Source organism: Aricia agestis, chromosome 7 (assembly GCF_905147365.1).
Source record: "Aricia agestis chromosome 7, ilAriAges1.1, whole genome shotgun sequence".
Taxonomy (NCBI): Eukaryota; Metazoa; Arthropoda; class Insecta; order Lepidoptera; family Lycaenidae; genus Aricia; species Aricia agestis.
The window spans coordinates 2516341-2532559 of NC_056412.1; the positions used below are offsets into that span (position 1 = coordinate 2516341).

A 16219-nucleotide genomic window follows, 5' to 3' on the forward strand; every position below is an offset into this window, starting at 1 on the left:
AAATGTACGGTTTCCGCGCGATAAAAGAATTTTGGCGTAACGGAGTTGCGGACGTCATCTAGTAAAAAATAATGGGACGAAATGGGTAACTAACAATTTTAAAAATGTGATTTTTTGCATAAAATGGTGGCTGTAGGGCCGAAAAAATATTTTTTCTTAACTTTCTTGACTTTATGCATAGCCAGATGAGAAGTACAAGTTACAAGGATTATCAAATTATAAGGGAAAATATTACATACATCCATACATACAAACTTTCGCGTTTATAATATGAGAAGGATAGTAGGATAGGATAAGCATAAAACATAGAGAAAACTTTTGAGCTTACTTAAAATACGTTTGAGCAGTTTGAGATATTGTTAGTGTGTGTGCGTGGACTGTGGACTTAGCATATTTAACATTTCACATTAACAATGCAACGTCGTTGGCACCAAAATAAACCCAATTACTACAGTCTTCGCTTACTAAAACATTGTGCCGCTTCTATAGACGTGACCTTTTTTGTTTCATGCATATTATAACTTATAAAGTTATAACCATTCGATTTTCAAAGAATCGGGCACTGAATATTTTAAACCTCTATAACAAAACTAGTTTCTGTCACTATTTTGTTATCTTCTATTGTAATTTAAGGTATATTTAAAGTAGAATCTAAATTCTTATACCGTGTTTCAGTTTCAAAAACCTCTGAAACGCTAGCCAATCAACGACGCGTTGAACGTAAAATACATTATACATTATACAACCAACAGATTTCATTTATAAAATAGTAAATACCTTTATTATATATTCCAAATTTTATCACGTTATTTAGTAGTAAGTATCATTAACTTTAAACCTTATTTCTCTATTTCCAGCAATTCTGGCAGCCTGGGTTACAAGCGGGGACATCACAAGAGTAAGTATCGACAAAGTATGGACAGTAGACATAATTACGTCTCCATGGTCCAGTGGTTCATACGAGGCTTAATCGGGCGGCCTGTCGTGGGTTCGATATCCGCGTTGGAAAATGTTGTTTCCAAGCTTGTTTAGATCGACGCAAGATGATCATCTGATGTCTGACAAGTAAAATTATCCATGTCTCTCGCCAGTCGTGTCGGTCATCCGTCCGTCTGGTAAAGAGACATAGACGGACTGCATCTTGCAGTCGAGATCGACTACAAGATGCAGTCTCCATACTAAATTCATATTCGCAATACACGGACCGCTCGAACAGTTCTTGAGCGGTCAGAGCAATTATTGTTCAACGCGACCGCTCTAGAGCAGTCGGTCCCAACTGCAACTCGCAGTCCGTCTATGGCCAGTCTAAAGCGAGAGATCCCTCTCTCGCTTTAGACTGGCCATAGACGGACACGGTGCTCTTGGACACTTTATAAAGCACGCGGACTGCGTAGCTAACCTTTTTCAAATGCAACCGAACTCAGTCTGGGAGCCATCCTTACTAATTCTTACTAATATTTATAAAGCTAAAGTGCGTCAGTCTGTTAGTCAATTCAATACAAATTTATAAATGCATCTACGCGTCGCGTTCGCTGTCTGAATTGACCCATTGACCCTAAAACGTGGCATTAGTAATAAAAATTCAACATTCAACTTGACTTTCAGCGTGAAGCCGTTCCCTGGCACGGGGTACAAAGGCGTCCCGGTGGGCGGAGTGGGAGTCCCGGGCTCGGACGTCGCGCCGCCACCGCCCTGGGAGGGCCGGGCCATCGCCACGCACAAACTGCGCCTCGTCGAGTTCTCCGCCTTCGTGGAGCACCCCAGAGACCCCGACACGGTGAGCCTAAAGCTCGTTTTAGTATAGAAGTCGCGCGGCTGCCGCACTACTCGCGAGTTAATGTGAAGACAGCCTAAATGTATATTAATGTGCCTTTGATAGTTGTACTATTATCTATTCTGTGCCTTTGAGGAAATTGATTCCTAGGCCGTTGCAGACCATCGTCATTTGGTCGGATTATGTCAATTCAATGTTAATTGTGATCTGTCGGCTGGATTTGACGTAACGCCACCAAACTACGTAGGTCCCCCAATGGCCTAGGAATCAACTTCTGATAGTATCTTACATCCCGGGATTGCTTTAAATGTATTATTATAGCTGACGTATATGGTCTTCTGACGATTTCTATGGAAAGATGTGATGAGATGTATCATGCTGCGTACATCTTTACATGTTAGCTATCGTGTGTGAGCCTGCCACAACGCGCACCAGTAACACGTTAATTCTACGCGCCAGGCCACAACGCATTTAAAGAGGAACGAAAGGAATAAAATTATACCCAGTGTTCTGTAAAAGGGTCTATAGACCACGGAGATCTAGGGCCATGGAATGCCGTGGCCCTAGATCTGCTATGGCGTTGCGGCTGTTATCAACTGCTATCTGGAATGGCGGTGCGGTGTCGCCTCGTAAAAATCTACATTGAAACTGCGCTATTGGCTAAGCCACAACATTGCGTGGCATCACATCGTAATTATCAACATTGCAGCTGTGCCATAGGCACAACACTGCGTTGCGGTGTCACATCATAAGAATCTTACGCTGCGCTACGGGCTAAGCCACAACACTGCGTTGAGGCGTCGCATCGTAAAAATCCACATTGCAGCTGTGCCATTGGCTAAGCTGCAACACTGCTTTACGACTTGCGACTTGCGGCGTCGCATCGCATTAAATCTACATTGCATCTGTGCCATGGGCACATCGTTGTAGCGTCGCATTATAATAATCTATTTAATAAAGCAGCAATCAGGTGTGTAATGAAACAAATTCTCTTATGTTCCAGTATCCCCCGAGTGCGGCGCCGGCGCAGCATCTATTCGTTCACATCGGCGGCACCGTCACATACGCGGACCCACTATTAGAGGTAATTCTTGCTTTACTTTATTATTTTCCTTTCATTTTTCCTTTTAGATGACATTGAACTCGCGTAATTGTTTTAAATCATTGTCCTTCTCATTTAAATAATTTTACAGTTTTTCCACATCGTTGGATCGTGCAAAATAGACATAAAAAAATATAGTTGATGTAATCACTAAAATACAAGGACCGGACCGTAATACATTCCGTCTTGCCACTGCCCTGCGTCTTGGTGTCCCCCATGTCGTCCCCCATCAGTGTTTGCGGCGTACGCGTTGACGGATATGGTCACCACGGGTTGTGCTGCTCGCGAAGTGCCGGACGTTTTTCGCGGCATCACAGCCTGAATGACCTCATTCGTCGGGCTCTTGTCACTGCTGGCGTGCCAGCGATACTGGAGCCCTCCGGTTTGGCGCGCGACGATGGCAAGAGACCCGATGGAATGACCCTGGTCCCCTGGAATGTGGGTCGAGCCCTTGTGTGGGACGCTACTTGTGTCAACACACTCGCCTCGTCCCATATTCAGAGCACCTCGAGCTGTGCGGGCGCAGCCGCAAACCAAGCAGAGAACCTCAAGCGGCGCAAATATGAGAACCTCAGCGGAGATCTTATATTTGAACCATTTGGGGTGGAAACTCTAGGCGCACATAAGCTTTTTAGAGGAATATCTAAGAAGCTTGTTGAAGCCACCCGAGACCCCAGAGCTGGGAGCTACCTGGCACAGCGGATAGCAATTGCCATCCAACGTGGCAATGCTGTCAGCTTGCTGGGCACTCTGCCAGATGGGGACTACTTGGGCAAGTTTTTCTTTTTATAGTTTTATATTTAAATTTCGTATATATAATAGGTATATCTGTATATTTTAGATTGTATTTTAGTGATTACATCAACGACATAAAAATATTTATTTTAATTTGTTCCTAAGGAAAAGATTATCTTAAGAAACTAATAGTGCCGTATTTAGCATAGGCCTATTTTATTACTGGATGACGATCGCGACTTCATTGCACCAAAATTCGTTTATCGCGCGGGAACCGTACATTCTTTTGGGATAAAAAGATAGGAGAGGGAGTATTCTTAAATTTTCTAATTGAAATCAGTTCAGTCGTTCTCGAGATTAGTGCTCACTGCTCACCAACACATTCAGCTATTTTTGGTGTAACTTTTTAACCTTAATTGTTCTGTCAAGTATATGTTGCAACTTGCAACCTTTAGGAAAAACTGGATACTGGATACTGGAACTGGACTGAACCGGATGAAACGAAGCTATTTAAAAAAGTTTTGGAAAAATTTAAGAGAGAGAGAGAGAGAGACAGAGAGGGAACCACATGCCACCGCACGGCTTACAACTGTAGCATTTTTGCTCTAGTTGTAAAATACCGACACTTATGTCATGTCGTTCCAACTTTTTCCGTCTAGCCCCCTTTCGCGACGCGCGATAAGGAACTTCGTTCCAAAACTAATTGTGAATACTTTCAGTCGGTGGACGTGCAGCAGATCAACGACAAGTTCCCTGAGAAGAAGGGCGGGCTGAAGGAGCTGTACGAGAAGGGGCCGCGGAACGCGTTCTTCCTGGTCAAGTTCTGGGCCGACCTCAACACCACCGACCTCGACGACCCCGCTGCCTTCTACGGCGTCACCAGTGTGTAAGTCCCTGGCCCTTTAGCCGAGAAGTTTTATTCGTTTTTTCGTAGATCCGATCAAAACGTATGGAATCGATGGTTCGATAATATTATGAAGTTGACGTTCGACTCGTCTAACGTCATTTCCATAGATTTTGATCGGCGATTCTATGAGGAAGCAATGAAAACGTCTTAACTGGGGGCTCTGAAATATTCTATGGTTCATGAGCACCCGAGTAGGAGTCACGTTGCAACGTCAGAAAGCGTTGCGATGCATTTTTAAATGACCCATTCAAATATGAAGGTACCGTACCCATTGAATTGATAGGCTCACCGTTTTTACTACTTAGGCTCGATTTATATTTTGTATGCGTCCGCCCGTATGCGCAGTTTGGCGGCTACACTGCGAGATGACAAGCAAATGTATGAGGCCACCGCGCTGCTGTTTAAATAAATCGTAGTGTAATTTTGCCATGTAGCGGCAAAATCGCGCGTTCGCCCGAATGCATATAAACTCAGCCTTAGAGCTATAACATTTTATTTTTTAACTGTCAGAAGTACCAACACCTAGAATTAAACGAATTGAATGGATTTGATCGCTGGTAGAATTTGCAGGGCTGCCAGTTACAATTTGAATTCTCTCGCCTCTTTGACTCAAATTCACGCCTCATGGGGCCCTAGGCTTAAGCCCAAAACGTATGTCGGATACAGCAATTTCGGCAGCCTTTATTACTACGATAATAATTAATGAATCATTTTGTATTTCTAGGTACGAGAGCAACGAAAACATGACGATAACGTGCAGCACCAAGGTGTGCTCGTTCGGCAAACAGGTCGTCGAGAAGGTAATTTACACTTTTACTCGGAAATTTCACAGAGGACGTAGGGCTGGTAATAGTTAACAAAAAACTTGACAGACACAGCTCTGTCGAAGTAAAATTTGTGATATTATACTACAATGATATTCTATGTTACTAACGTAACTAGATTGGAAGTTTACGGTAGCAACGCGTTGCCACCTCGAAGATGCCTGCAGGCATATCTCACATACATAATGACATAACGAATATATGACTTGACATTGTCTTTTGAACAAAAAAGTGGTTACGCATTTCTGAGAATCTTTTGTAAGACATTGCTACTCTAGTATTTTAGAAACTCATTGTTATACTACTAGATGATGTCCACAACTCCGTTGCGCTAAAATTCGTTAATCGTGCGGGAACCGTACATTTTTCTGGGACAAAAAGTATCTACGGCTTATATGAGTAGGATTTAAGTAGGAAATATCCTCTGTCCTTTCCCGAGTTTTAAGCATTATCCATACAAAATTTCAGCTAAATCGGTTTAAGTAAATCGGTGAAGAGGTAACATACAGACACAATACCACACACAGATGTTTTCGACAGGGTAAAAAAGTACGTGTGGCACTCGGGAACCGCGACGGTAAAGCCATAACATTGCATTTTTATCAACTTATGCAATTATAATTCACATACGTCTAGTCGCACGCACACAAACACCGTGCCGAAGTCTGCCGAACAGAAAAGACATTAGACGATGTACGGCAACGCCGCACTGCTGTGCCCGTCGAGTCGGAGTCCCCCACTCCGTTGTCAGGTTTATTTTCGTTACGGCATTTCTTGATTCGCTGCGCTCAAAGCCCGCGATAAGCAATAGCTTAATGACTAAACCGATTTTGATATTTCATGTCCAGGTGGAGACGGAGTACGCGCGGTTTGAGGGCGGGCGCTTCGTATACCGGCTGACGCGGTCCCCCATGTGCGAGTACATGGTCAACTTCATACACAAGCTGAAACACCTCCCGGAGAAGTACATGATGAATAGCGTCCTCGAGAACTTCACTATACTACAGGTAGGTACTCCAACCAACCCACTCTGACTATATAAAATATGTATTTTCTGATCAGTAGCGGATGTAGGTACCATCGAGGATATTGATTCCTATGCAGTTGACGGACCTACGTCATGTGGTAGGCTTATGTCAATTCAATGTTAGCTGTGATCGGTCGGATGGGTTTGACAATAACTTAGGTCCGTTATCTGCCTAGGAATCAACTTCTCTGATAGTATCAATAAACTCAGTAGGCTGAAACCTAGGGCGGCATTTTACGCGATGGCGGCCCATTCTTTTATCCTGCAGAAATAAACAGTTTCGCTCTTATAGTTTCGGAGAAAAGTGGCTGTAACATACGGACGACAGGCAGACAGACAGACAGAAATGACGAATCTATAAGGGTTCCGTTTTTTGCCATTTGGCTACGGAACCCTAAAAACGAAGATAGCACACAAAACACAGTAGCAACTTCAAAATGAATGTGAACTAAACTTGAGTATTCTGTATTACAAAGGTGTTGTGGCGTCAACTGAATAGCCAACTAGCGTTTTATGATATTTCCTCTCATTCTGATGACTATTTACATAAACAACAACTTTCAGGTGGTGTCCAACCGGGACACGCAAGAAACGCTGCTGTGCGCGGCGTTTGTGTTCGAGGTGTCCAACAGCGAGCACGGCGCGCAGCATCACATATACAGGCTCGTCAAAGACTGAACTCCGACAGCGGGGGCGCCGCGAGAGGCAGCGGGGGCGCAGTTAGAAGCAGTGGGGGTCCCGCGCGAGGTAGTGGGGACGTTAGAGACAGTAGGGGCCCGACGGACTAGACGGAGACGGCAGTAGCGCCCCGCGAGACAATAGGAGCGTCGTAAGGAGCCGCCAAGTGAGACATCGGGGGCACCGCGCAGCAACAGGGACGTCGCCCCAAGCCTCCACACGCGCCCCGGCGACCAACTGAATTCCGACTCTGGAGTCCGCGCCGCACGTCTACGCTACTGTTTTTCAGTTACACTGGATTTTTTCCTAAGATTTTTATATCCGTTACTCTATTTTTATATTTTATACCCTTTTTTGTTTCTTTAACATATATATTATAATTTATACCTATATCTTTACTTTTCTCCGTGCCGTTTACTATTGGCACAACAAGTTTTTGATTTGTAAAATTGCTTTAATTCTTTGGAAAGCTACTTAAAATTTTTACCTTATATACAAAGAAATAAGAAAATATTTACCACAAAAAGTGTAAATGCTATATCTTCCTAATAGTTTCTGGATGTGGAAAATGTTATATGCAGATGTAAATTTGAATGTAATAAGTTAGATAAAGCAACACTATTTTGTACACTGTATGTACCCGGTGCTCACAGATATAAATTATTTCTGTAAAATAAATGCACATTGTTTTCAAAATATAGGTACATTCTTATATCCCAGTTTGAAAATAATTGTAGTTCTTAATCATATTACTTTTCTCTTATTTTTATTATATTTCTTTTACTATTTTCTGACATCTTCCAATGTGTATTTATTTTCAGTGAAATAATTTCGCCCCTCGAGCTAACGCGGTGTAGTCTGGAGCCTGTAGAATATCACAGTGAGTGAATATAGACGAATACACACAGTGCCTCTACTAATTATGTTACATTAACATAAATTACTCGAGCGTGTTTAATCTTTTCACTGGAAAGTTTTGTGTAATTAGATCGTTGACAGTGAAAAGATTAGATTTAGGATACACTGAATCGGTAGTTTTGTTAAGGTAGTTATATAGGAAAGTTTGTCGTAGTTCTTTTACGGTTTCGCTCGGCACCCGGGGAGTGCCGCACGTCGGAATAGTTCGATCTCGATAGTTTTGCAGCGCTCCCCTTTTTATGTGGCAACTATTTTCGCGTTTATTTTTTGCACTGGCGATCTTACACATTAACGTTGTAAATAGTACGCACGAGAGTGCAAAACTAACTGTAAATTAAGGCAAAAGAGTTGTACAGATAACTGGCGGACCTCCTAAAGGTTCCACTAAATATAGTGTGAAGTTGTGACTCGATCTCTGTCCGCAGAGCGCGGGCCGGTAACAAATATTGATCTTTAAGAGTTGTGTTTAGGCCTAACTTTTGTACGTGTAGATTAACTTTGGCGTCCTAGTTTTATTTTTTACAAATTAACTATCATCGCCGCGCGAGAAGCTGCTTCGGTTCGCGAAATAAACGAGTTTGCTTCTCCCAAACTCGAGGTGAATCAACTACTAATGTATTAAAGTAATTTTTATGTGTAATCGCATAAAAATGTGGAGCAATAATTGTTTAAGTTACGAAAAGTATTTTCCTATAAAAATGTTTAAACCACAGACATAGATCAAGATAGATACCGCATGTCCCTCCATTTGTATGGAAACGAGCGTGCCACTTTTTTCCTATGATAAGAAACGTGCCCTTTATCTACGCCAACGTTTCTATTCGAATTTTTACAGCTCAATACGGCACAATTAGGCATTTTACAAAATTCCAATTGACGTCCCGGGATTCCGAATAGCAGACTAAAGAACAGATTTTCGAACGACGAGCATTGCTCGTCGTTTGGGAACGCGATATGGCACGCGAAGTACATACACATGCGTTATCTATCTTTATATAGGTATGTGGTTTAAACCAATTTATTTTGGTACATATCATAATAGCTGTGTACATAAAATTATAATTTGGATTTAAATCGCAAACGCAATAATGTTGTTATATAATTGCTCACTATCCCCCTCACTGGTAAAAATATTTACGCAGCGTATACAAGGTTTGCCTGTCCTTGCCTGGCGTATTGAAAACAGTCATGACAGAATGGGGCCTTGAATACGATTCGTTGCAATGATGTTTTTATTAGTAAGGTTTATCTTCTTTAGAAAAGACCGGCTAAAGGCAGCTATGTTACGTGGCAATGATTTGATCTCTATATTATAAGTGTCCAAAGTCTTTGAATCTTGAGTCCTTCGTCATTAAACATATTTTTATTAATCGATGTGCGCGTCTGATCGACGTAGTGTTCGTTTTATAATCAGGAGAGGAAATAATCAGCGTAAACAAGTAAATGTCAAAATAAAATGCATTTTCAACGAGGGTTTCTAAGTACGTGATACATAGTAGGTTTGCTACAACAAAGTGACACAAAATATCCTGTAAATACATAGAGATAAGGGACCTACCAGACAGAGAGCGTTCACGCGGTCAAGCGTTGAAGCGGTCAGAGTGCCGAGTGTGAGTTTTTTGTTTGACATTCGATCGTGAACGCGTTTGGCGTTTACTAAGATTTTGTATGGGATTTGTACAGCGCCACCTAGTGATGCTTACGGAAGTGAGCCCAGCTCCCATAGTGTCCTATACAAAATCTTAGTAAACTGCAAACGCGTTCACGATCGAATGTCAAACAAAAAACTCACACTAGGCACCCTGTTCGGCGTTATTTATGTTGTCACACAGAAAGCATTCTGACGCGATCAGAACGCTTCCTGTGTGAGTATATTTACTTACATAACACAAAGAACGCAAAATTGACCGCTTGAACGCTTCACCGCGTGACCGCTCTATGTCTGATAGGTCCCATAGGGCTTGAATACACCTACAGAGTAGATTTCACTGTTTTGCCATTGACTAGCCACTGTCTTATTATTGTTCTACTCGGGAGGTGTAACAAGCCCAGTCTGTATGGCAGAATGACAGGAAAGTGAGTCGGGTCTGCCATCTAGCGGCAAACGAATTGAAAACCCTCATTGAATCAACACAAAACGTTTTTTTTTTTTGTATTGATTTAATTTTTTGTGTCTATAGCTTAGACAACAATATTTTTTTAAAGGTGAAAGAAGTGACTTTTTAACATTTGTCGCAAAAGTTTTTTTTCCAGGAAATATTTTGTTTACACTATTATTTTGTCTCTTTCTAAGTAATTCGCGGCTGTAAAATTTAATATTGTTTTAATTAATAATTAACTTTTATAGTAAAAGTATTTTCAAGTTCGTTCCGGCGTCGTGCTAAACTAATTTGGAATTCGGTAATCACGCGGTAGGCAAATATTATCTTAGATAATTATAAGAGATTTTTGTATTTATTACATAGATTTATATTAGATAATTTGTAAAGTGTATAGTTTTAAGAGTTATTTTAATATGGCGATGGTCGTTACAGAGATAGGTGAAGTTATCGAAAACTTAGTACTTAAGGTATTTCTCTTATTTTTATAGTTCTTCAACTTGAGTCGATGTCGAAAGCCCTGCAAATTATTTTAATACATCACTTCGTGCTAATCATACCGATACCTAATATAAACTTTACCCCCTTACTAGTAAAAATATTTATACAGCGACTAGAAGACGTTATTAATTTTTATTTTTACATTAGCCCAAATTCATTCATTGCGCGGGAACCGTACATTTTCTCGGGACAAAATATCCTATATCCTTGCCTGGGACTCAAAGTAACTGCATACCAAATTTCAGCAAAATCGGTTCAGCGGTTTGGGCGTGAAGACAAGATAACAGACATACAGACAGACAGACACACTTTCGCATTTATAATATTAGTGTGGTTATTATTATGTATATACAAGTCCGCTAAATATCTTTGTAAGTAGGAGGGGGGTACCTGACTGTACATATTCTTGCCAAGCACAAAAATATATCTATTGACATATTATTGTAATAATTGACAATACAACTGAAGAATTATTCCTTTTATTATGTGTTATGTTAATGTAGCAGGTAGCTAAGCGATAGGGAACGTGCGCAACGAAGGTGCAGCTAGCTGATGGTAACTTGGAGTCGATTAAACTTCGATCACAGTTTCCAGGAAATGCTATTGTATTCTATTGTTGTCGCGAACACCGGTGCTCTTATGGGGCTTGAAGAATTAACTTGATTCGCCACCTGCGCGTTCCCTATTGCACGCACTCGGTGTGAGATTATCCCAGCACGGTGCCGTCTCTAGATGACTTGTAAATAGTATTTAGCGCATTTCTTTCGTTTGTAGCGTGTTAAGTGGTTTCGTTTGCTTCTACGAGTCCTTCATATCGACGATCTGCCATATCAATATGAAAATTTAAAGAAACAGTCGCTAGAGTTGGGGGCAATCATTTGTCGCTTCTCGCTCGACATGACGCGAATGATCACCTACAATCTAGCCGACGCTTGTACAGTATTTTAAAGATAATATTATGTTAAAGATTTGTATGAAAATTTAATTATATTGTCTTCTTAAAACGCAGAGTTTGTTATTTCGATACCACATTTTTACCCGAAAGCGAAAATTTAATTATTCCTGACTTTGAAACAAAGCTGAAAATAAAACATTGTCTTTCTCTCCTCTCCTCACACTGACGCCCATCATGGCCTTACATTCATATGCCAGGTAAAAAAGAACGATGCGAAGTCGGCGCGAAAAGAGTTTTTTCTTAATAACTTGATATAATAATAATATATGTTATATGTAGTGAGTGTGGCAAAGCGCGCCACCCCGGCAAGTGCTCCATATAGGTAGCTAATATGCTATAATTCCATACTGCTGTTTAAGAGGCCGGGTACCATCGAAATTCTCAATGTACCATCGAGGAAGTTGATTCCTATGCAATTAACAGACCAACGTTATTTGGTCGAATATGTCAATTCAATGTTAATTGTGATCTGTCAGCTGGGTTTGACGTAACGCAACCAAACTAGTTAGGTCCCCGATTTGCATAGGAATCAACTTCTCTGATAGTACAATGTACATACGTTAGGGTTGTTGAGGAAGTGATTATGAGGAAGAGGAATTGTCACGCGCAAATTTAGAGGATGCGGATGAGGATGAGGATATTTTTTTGAGGAAGAGGATGCGGATGAGGAAGCGGAAGAGGAAGTACGTCCATATAGTACAGCGTTTCCCAATGTGAGCGATTACGCTCCCTTGTGGGCGCTGAAGGTCTAAAGGGGGGCAGTGTGGGACTCAGAAAAAATGGCGGCGTTTTGTAGAGGCTGGGGGGGGCTAATATTACCGACAAATTTTTGGCAAAAACCCCGTAATTTAAATTAGGAAAAGAAAGTAGGTGAAACAATGGGGGCACTAAAACATATTTTGTTCTCAAAGTGGGCAGTGGACCAAAAAAGTCTGGGAACCCCTAAGATCAAAGTGCGTACACGCGTAAACAAAACAACGCTTGTTATAATAATAATTATATCATATAAATAATCATATAAAAATATTATGTCAATAAAATTAAACAAACGAGCAAGGAACAGCGCCGATGGCGAGAGGGTAGGTCTCGCTCGCCCGTTCGGTCCGGCATCGCGCTCTGGCGTGTGCGTACTGCGTACTGCGTTGCCATGATTGGTCATTGGATACGCGACGCGCATGCGCAGGGAAATTCCTCATAAATTCCTCCTAAATTTTGAGGAAGCGATAGCGGAAGAGGATTTTTGTATTTTTTTATGAGGATGCGGTAACGGTTGAGGAACCCAAATTATTGCGGAACTTCCTCATTATGAGGAAGAGGAAGAGGAATCCTCAGCAACCCTAACATACGTAATACCAAAATCATTTTCTCGTACGAAAATATTGAACATGTTTGAATTATGCGAAACCGCCGAAATTTTTCACTTATAATACCATAAGAGCTTCAAAATTATCGGATATTTCCCGATAGGTTCGTTGCAAACAAATGAAGGAAAAATTTTTTAACCTGAAAAACTTGACGACTTTATTTGTTTGCAGGGAACCTTGAGGGAAATGCCAGATAATTTTGAAGCTCGTGTGGTATTCTGGGGATTATTTTTCCGTCCCAAATGTCGGCCAATATAATTGCACCATGAGACACAATTGAATTCAACCTGTCAGTTTGACGTGTTTGTCTTTTATATATAGCAACTACCAGAGAAAATTTTCAAAAAATTATCAGTATAATACCATGTAGGTTGTACCACGTGACGTCGAATGGTGCAATTCTATTGGTCGATATTTGGGTCGGAAAAATAATCACGCTTAATTAATGATGTTAGTCACGGTCAATAGTAAATTTTTGTCGATTTTTTTCTTTTTTATTTTGTAGCAAGCCGAGCGAGACAAAGACGTCACTGATTAGCTCCCTTCTTCTTCTTTTCAATTGCAATGTGTTACAAATGAAACCGAACCATTTTTGAAGAAGCTGATAACTGGTGATGAAAAGTGGATCACGTACGACAAAAACGTGCGAAAAAGATCGTGGTCAAAGGCCGGTCAGGCTTCACAGACTGTGGCGAAACCCGGGTTAACTCGCAACAAGGTGATGCTGTGTGTGTTTGGGATTGGAAGGGCATTATTCCTTATGAGCTGTTACCGCCAAGCAGGACCATCGATTCTGAACTGTACTGCGAACAACTAATAATATTAAAGCAAGAAGTTGAGAGAAAGCGGCTGGAATTAATCAATAACACGGGTGTGGTTTTTCGCCATGAACTCTAGACTTCACATCTTTAGTCAATACGGGAGTTTGGCTGGGAGGTGTTAATACATCCGCCGTATAGTCCTCACCTTGCACTTTCAGATTTCCACGTGTTTCGGTCGCTGCGGAATTCTTTAGGCAGGTTGACATCACAAGAGTACTGCCAAAACCACTTGTCGCAGTTTTTTCATAATTACGGGAGTTTGGCTGGGAGGTGTTAATACATCCGCCGTATAGTCCTCACCTTGCACTTTCGGATTTCCACGTGTTTCGGTCGCTGCGGAATTCTTTAGGCAGGTTGACATCACAAGAGTACTGCCAAAACCACTTGTCGCAGTTTTTTCATAATTACGGGAGTTTGGCTGGGAGGTGTTAATACATCCGCCGTATAGTCCTCACCTTGCACTTTCAGATTTCCACGTGTTTCGGTCGCTGCAGAATTCCTTAGGCAGTATCAGGTTGACATCACAAGAGGACTGCCAAAACCACTTGTCGCAGTTTTTTCATCAGAAGCCCCAAAATTTTTATAGCAATGGGAGCATGTCCCTACCAACAAGATGGCAAAAAGTTATCGAACAAAATGGCACCTATGTACTTTAGTCAATTGTAAATAAACTTTAAACTTTGTACGTGGGAGAGCCATGCTTCCCATGTTCTCACAGAAAACCGGCGTAAAACAGCGCTAGCGCTGTGTTTCGCCGAGTGAGTGAGTTTACCGGAGGCCCAATCCCCTACCCTTTTCCCTGCCCTACCCTTCCCTATTCCCTTCCCATCCCTACCCTGCCCTATTACCCTATTCCCTCTTAAAAGGCCGGCAACGCACCTGCAGCTCTTCTGATGCCGCGAGTGTCCATGGGCGACGGAAGTTGCTTTCCATCAGGTGACCCGTTTGCTCGTTTGCCTCCTTATTTCATAAAAAAAATGATTTTTATATAAAATGCGAAAAAACTTTTTCCCCAACGGCCAACCTATTATTAGGCTTTCTACGCCGTAGCGATGTCATCGGATACAAAAGACTTCAACGCCCTAATTTCGTGTACAAACTTTTAGATATAATATTATTTTTGTTCTGATTTAATATCATGTTTTATACAATTTGTTGTTACAATTTATTATGCAATACATTATACATTATACAATGTTGATACAATTTATTAAATGTAAAAGGTAACTTTTATTGAAACATAATATATTTTTATTTAAAAATAGGTACTTAATATAATATAGTTCCAACTTACTATTAGCCAAATCAGCATTACGTTTTGTGATTTATTTTAATTAAAATATTGTGATTCTGTATAATTTGGCAATAAAATATGAAAAATTAGTCATAAAGTGATGTAACTTTTTAGTTGTTTGTTAGTTGTTACTTACTAACTAGCGTTTAAACTACCTACTTTGTTTGGTTTTAACCTTGTAACCATTTAGGGGGAGCCATTATCAAAACCCTTATATAGTTTCGAAGTTATATCATACACGTAATTTGACAAAATTTATGTAATCATCTAAAAATTATACATTTTAAAATACTATATTTAAAAATTGTTTTTTTTTTAAACTTGGACATAGACGATTATTATTTTGAGAAAATCGCACACATCATCTAAAAATCTACTTTCCTTTGGACGACTATAATATTTACGGAAACACATAAGCGCTTATTCTGTACCTAGGAGATAGGTTTTAGGCTCTTTTCCAGCTTGAGAATGCGTCCCTGTTAAGCCAAGCTACCTTGTGATGTTAGGTAAGTACATGGACAAAAATAACGGACTTTGGCCCACCACACATTCAGGCCACCACTGTATCTCCTGTGTTTATGGGACTAGTGCGTAAGAAGTGTCCTTCCCATTAAAACCCTGCAGATTGCCATCAGCCGCTATGAAAGGAAGTGTCCCGGAACTATCAAACACACGACCAAACTAGATACTAACAACCTCAAAACATACTGTACAGTGGCACTCAACATTTTTATCATACGGGCACGTTTTGGTTTGTATGTCGCGGGCCGCACCCAAAAAAATTTAGGGTTATAAATAACGTTGGTTCTTAAATAAGCGATTATAGTAGAAAATATTTCACGACTTTTACGACGATTTTTCACTTTTTTGTTGGTAAGCGTTAATTTCGAAATGGCGTCATTTGGGCCACTGATGAAGTCCCGGCGGGCCACAGGTTGAGTATAGCTGCTCTAGAATAACATTCTGCTGAAGTGTGTAATATTTTTAGAAGTCCGTGAAGCATCTTTCACAAAATTGTCGCATCAATTATCGCCATTTTGTATTTCAGGAGGCCGCCGGCCTCTGCGACCCTGCCTCGCGGGTGTTGGCGGCCTCAGGCAGATCAGGCGTGTCAGATCTGTGACCTTGCCCTTGGACTTACGCGCCGCCGCCCGCCGCAAACGCATGTGCTTGTATAGTGTATCGCTTCGGCTCGCACTAAAGTGTTTTAGGTAGAATTA

General features: G+C 41.1%; 1 protein-coding gene across 4 annotated transcripts in view; it reads left to right on the forward strand.

Moving 5' to 3' along the window:
- The window catches only part of LOC121728622 (transcriptional enhancer factor TEF-1), a 108085-nt gene extending 98926 nt beyond the window's left edge, over positions 1 to 9159 (forward strand). For all 4 annotated transcript variants that reach the window (XM_042116822.1, XM_042116819.1, XM_042116820.1 and 1 more), the window contains 7 exons: positions 858 to 898; positions 1606 to 1777; positions 2778 to 2858; positions 4331 to 4497; positions 5243 to 5318; positions 6191 to 6349; positions 6934 to 9159. In XM_042116822.1, coding sequence (XP_041972756.1) covers positions 858 to 898; positions 1606 to 1777; positions 2778 to 2858; positions 4331 to 4497; positions 5243 to 5318; positions 6191 to 6349; positions 6934 to 7047 — 810 coding nt within the window. In that variant the 3' untranslated portion in view covers positions 7048 to 9159. The remainder of the gene's footprint in view (positions 1 to 857; positions 899 to 1605; positions 1778 to 2777; positions 2859 to 4330; positions 4498 to 5242; positions 5319 to 6190; positions 6350 to 6933) is intronic.
- The last annotated feature ends 7060 nt before the right edge of the window (positions 9160 to 16219 follow it).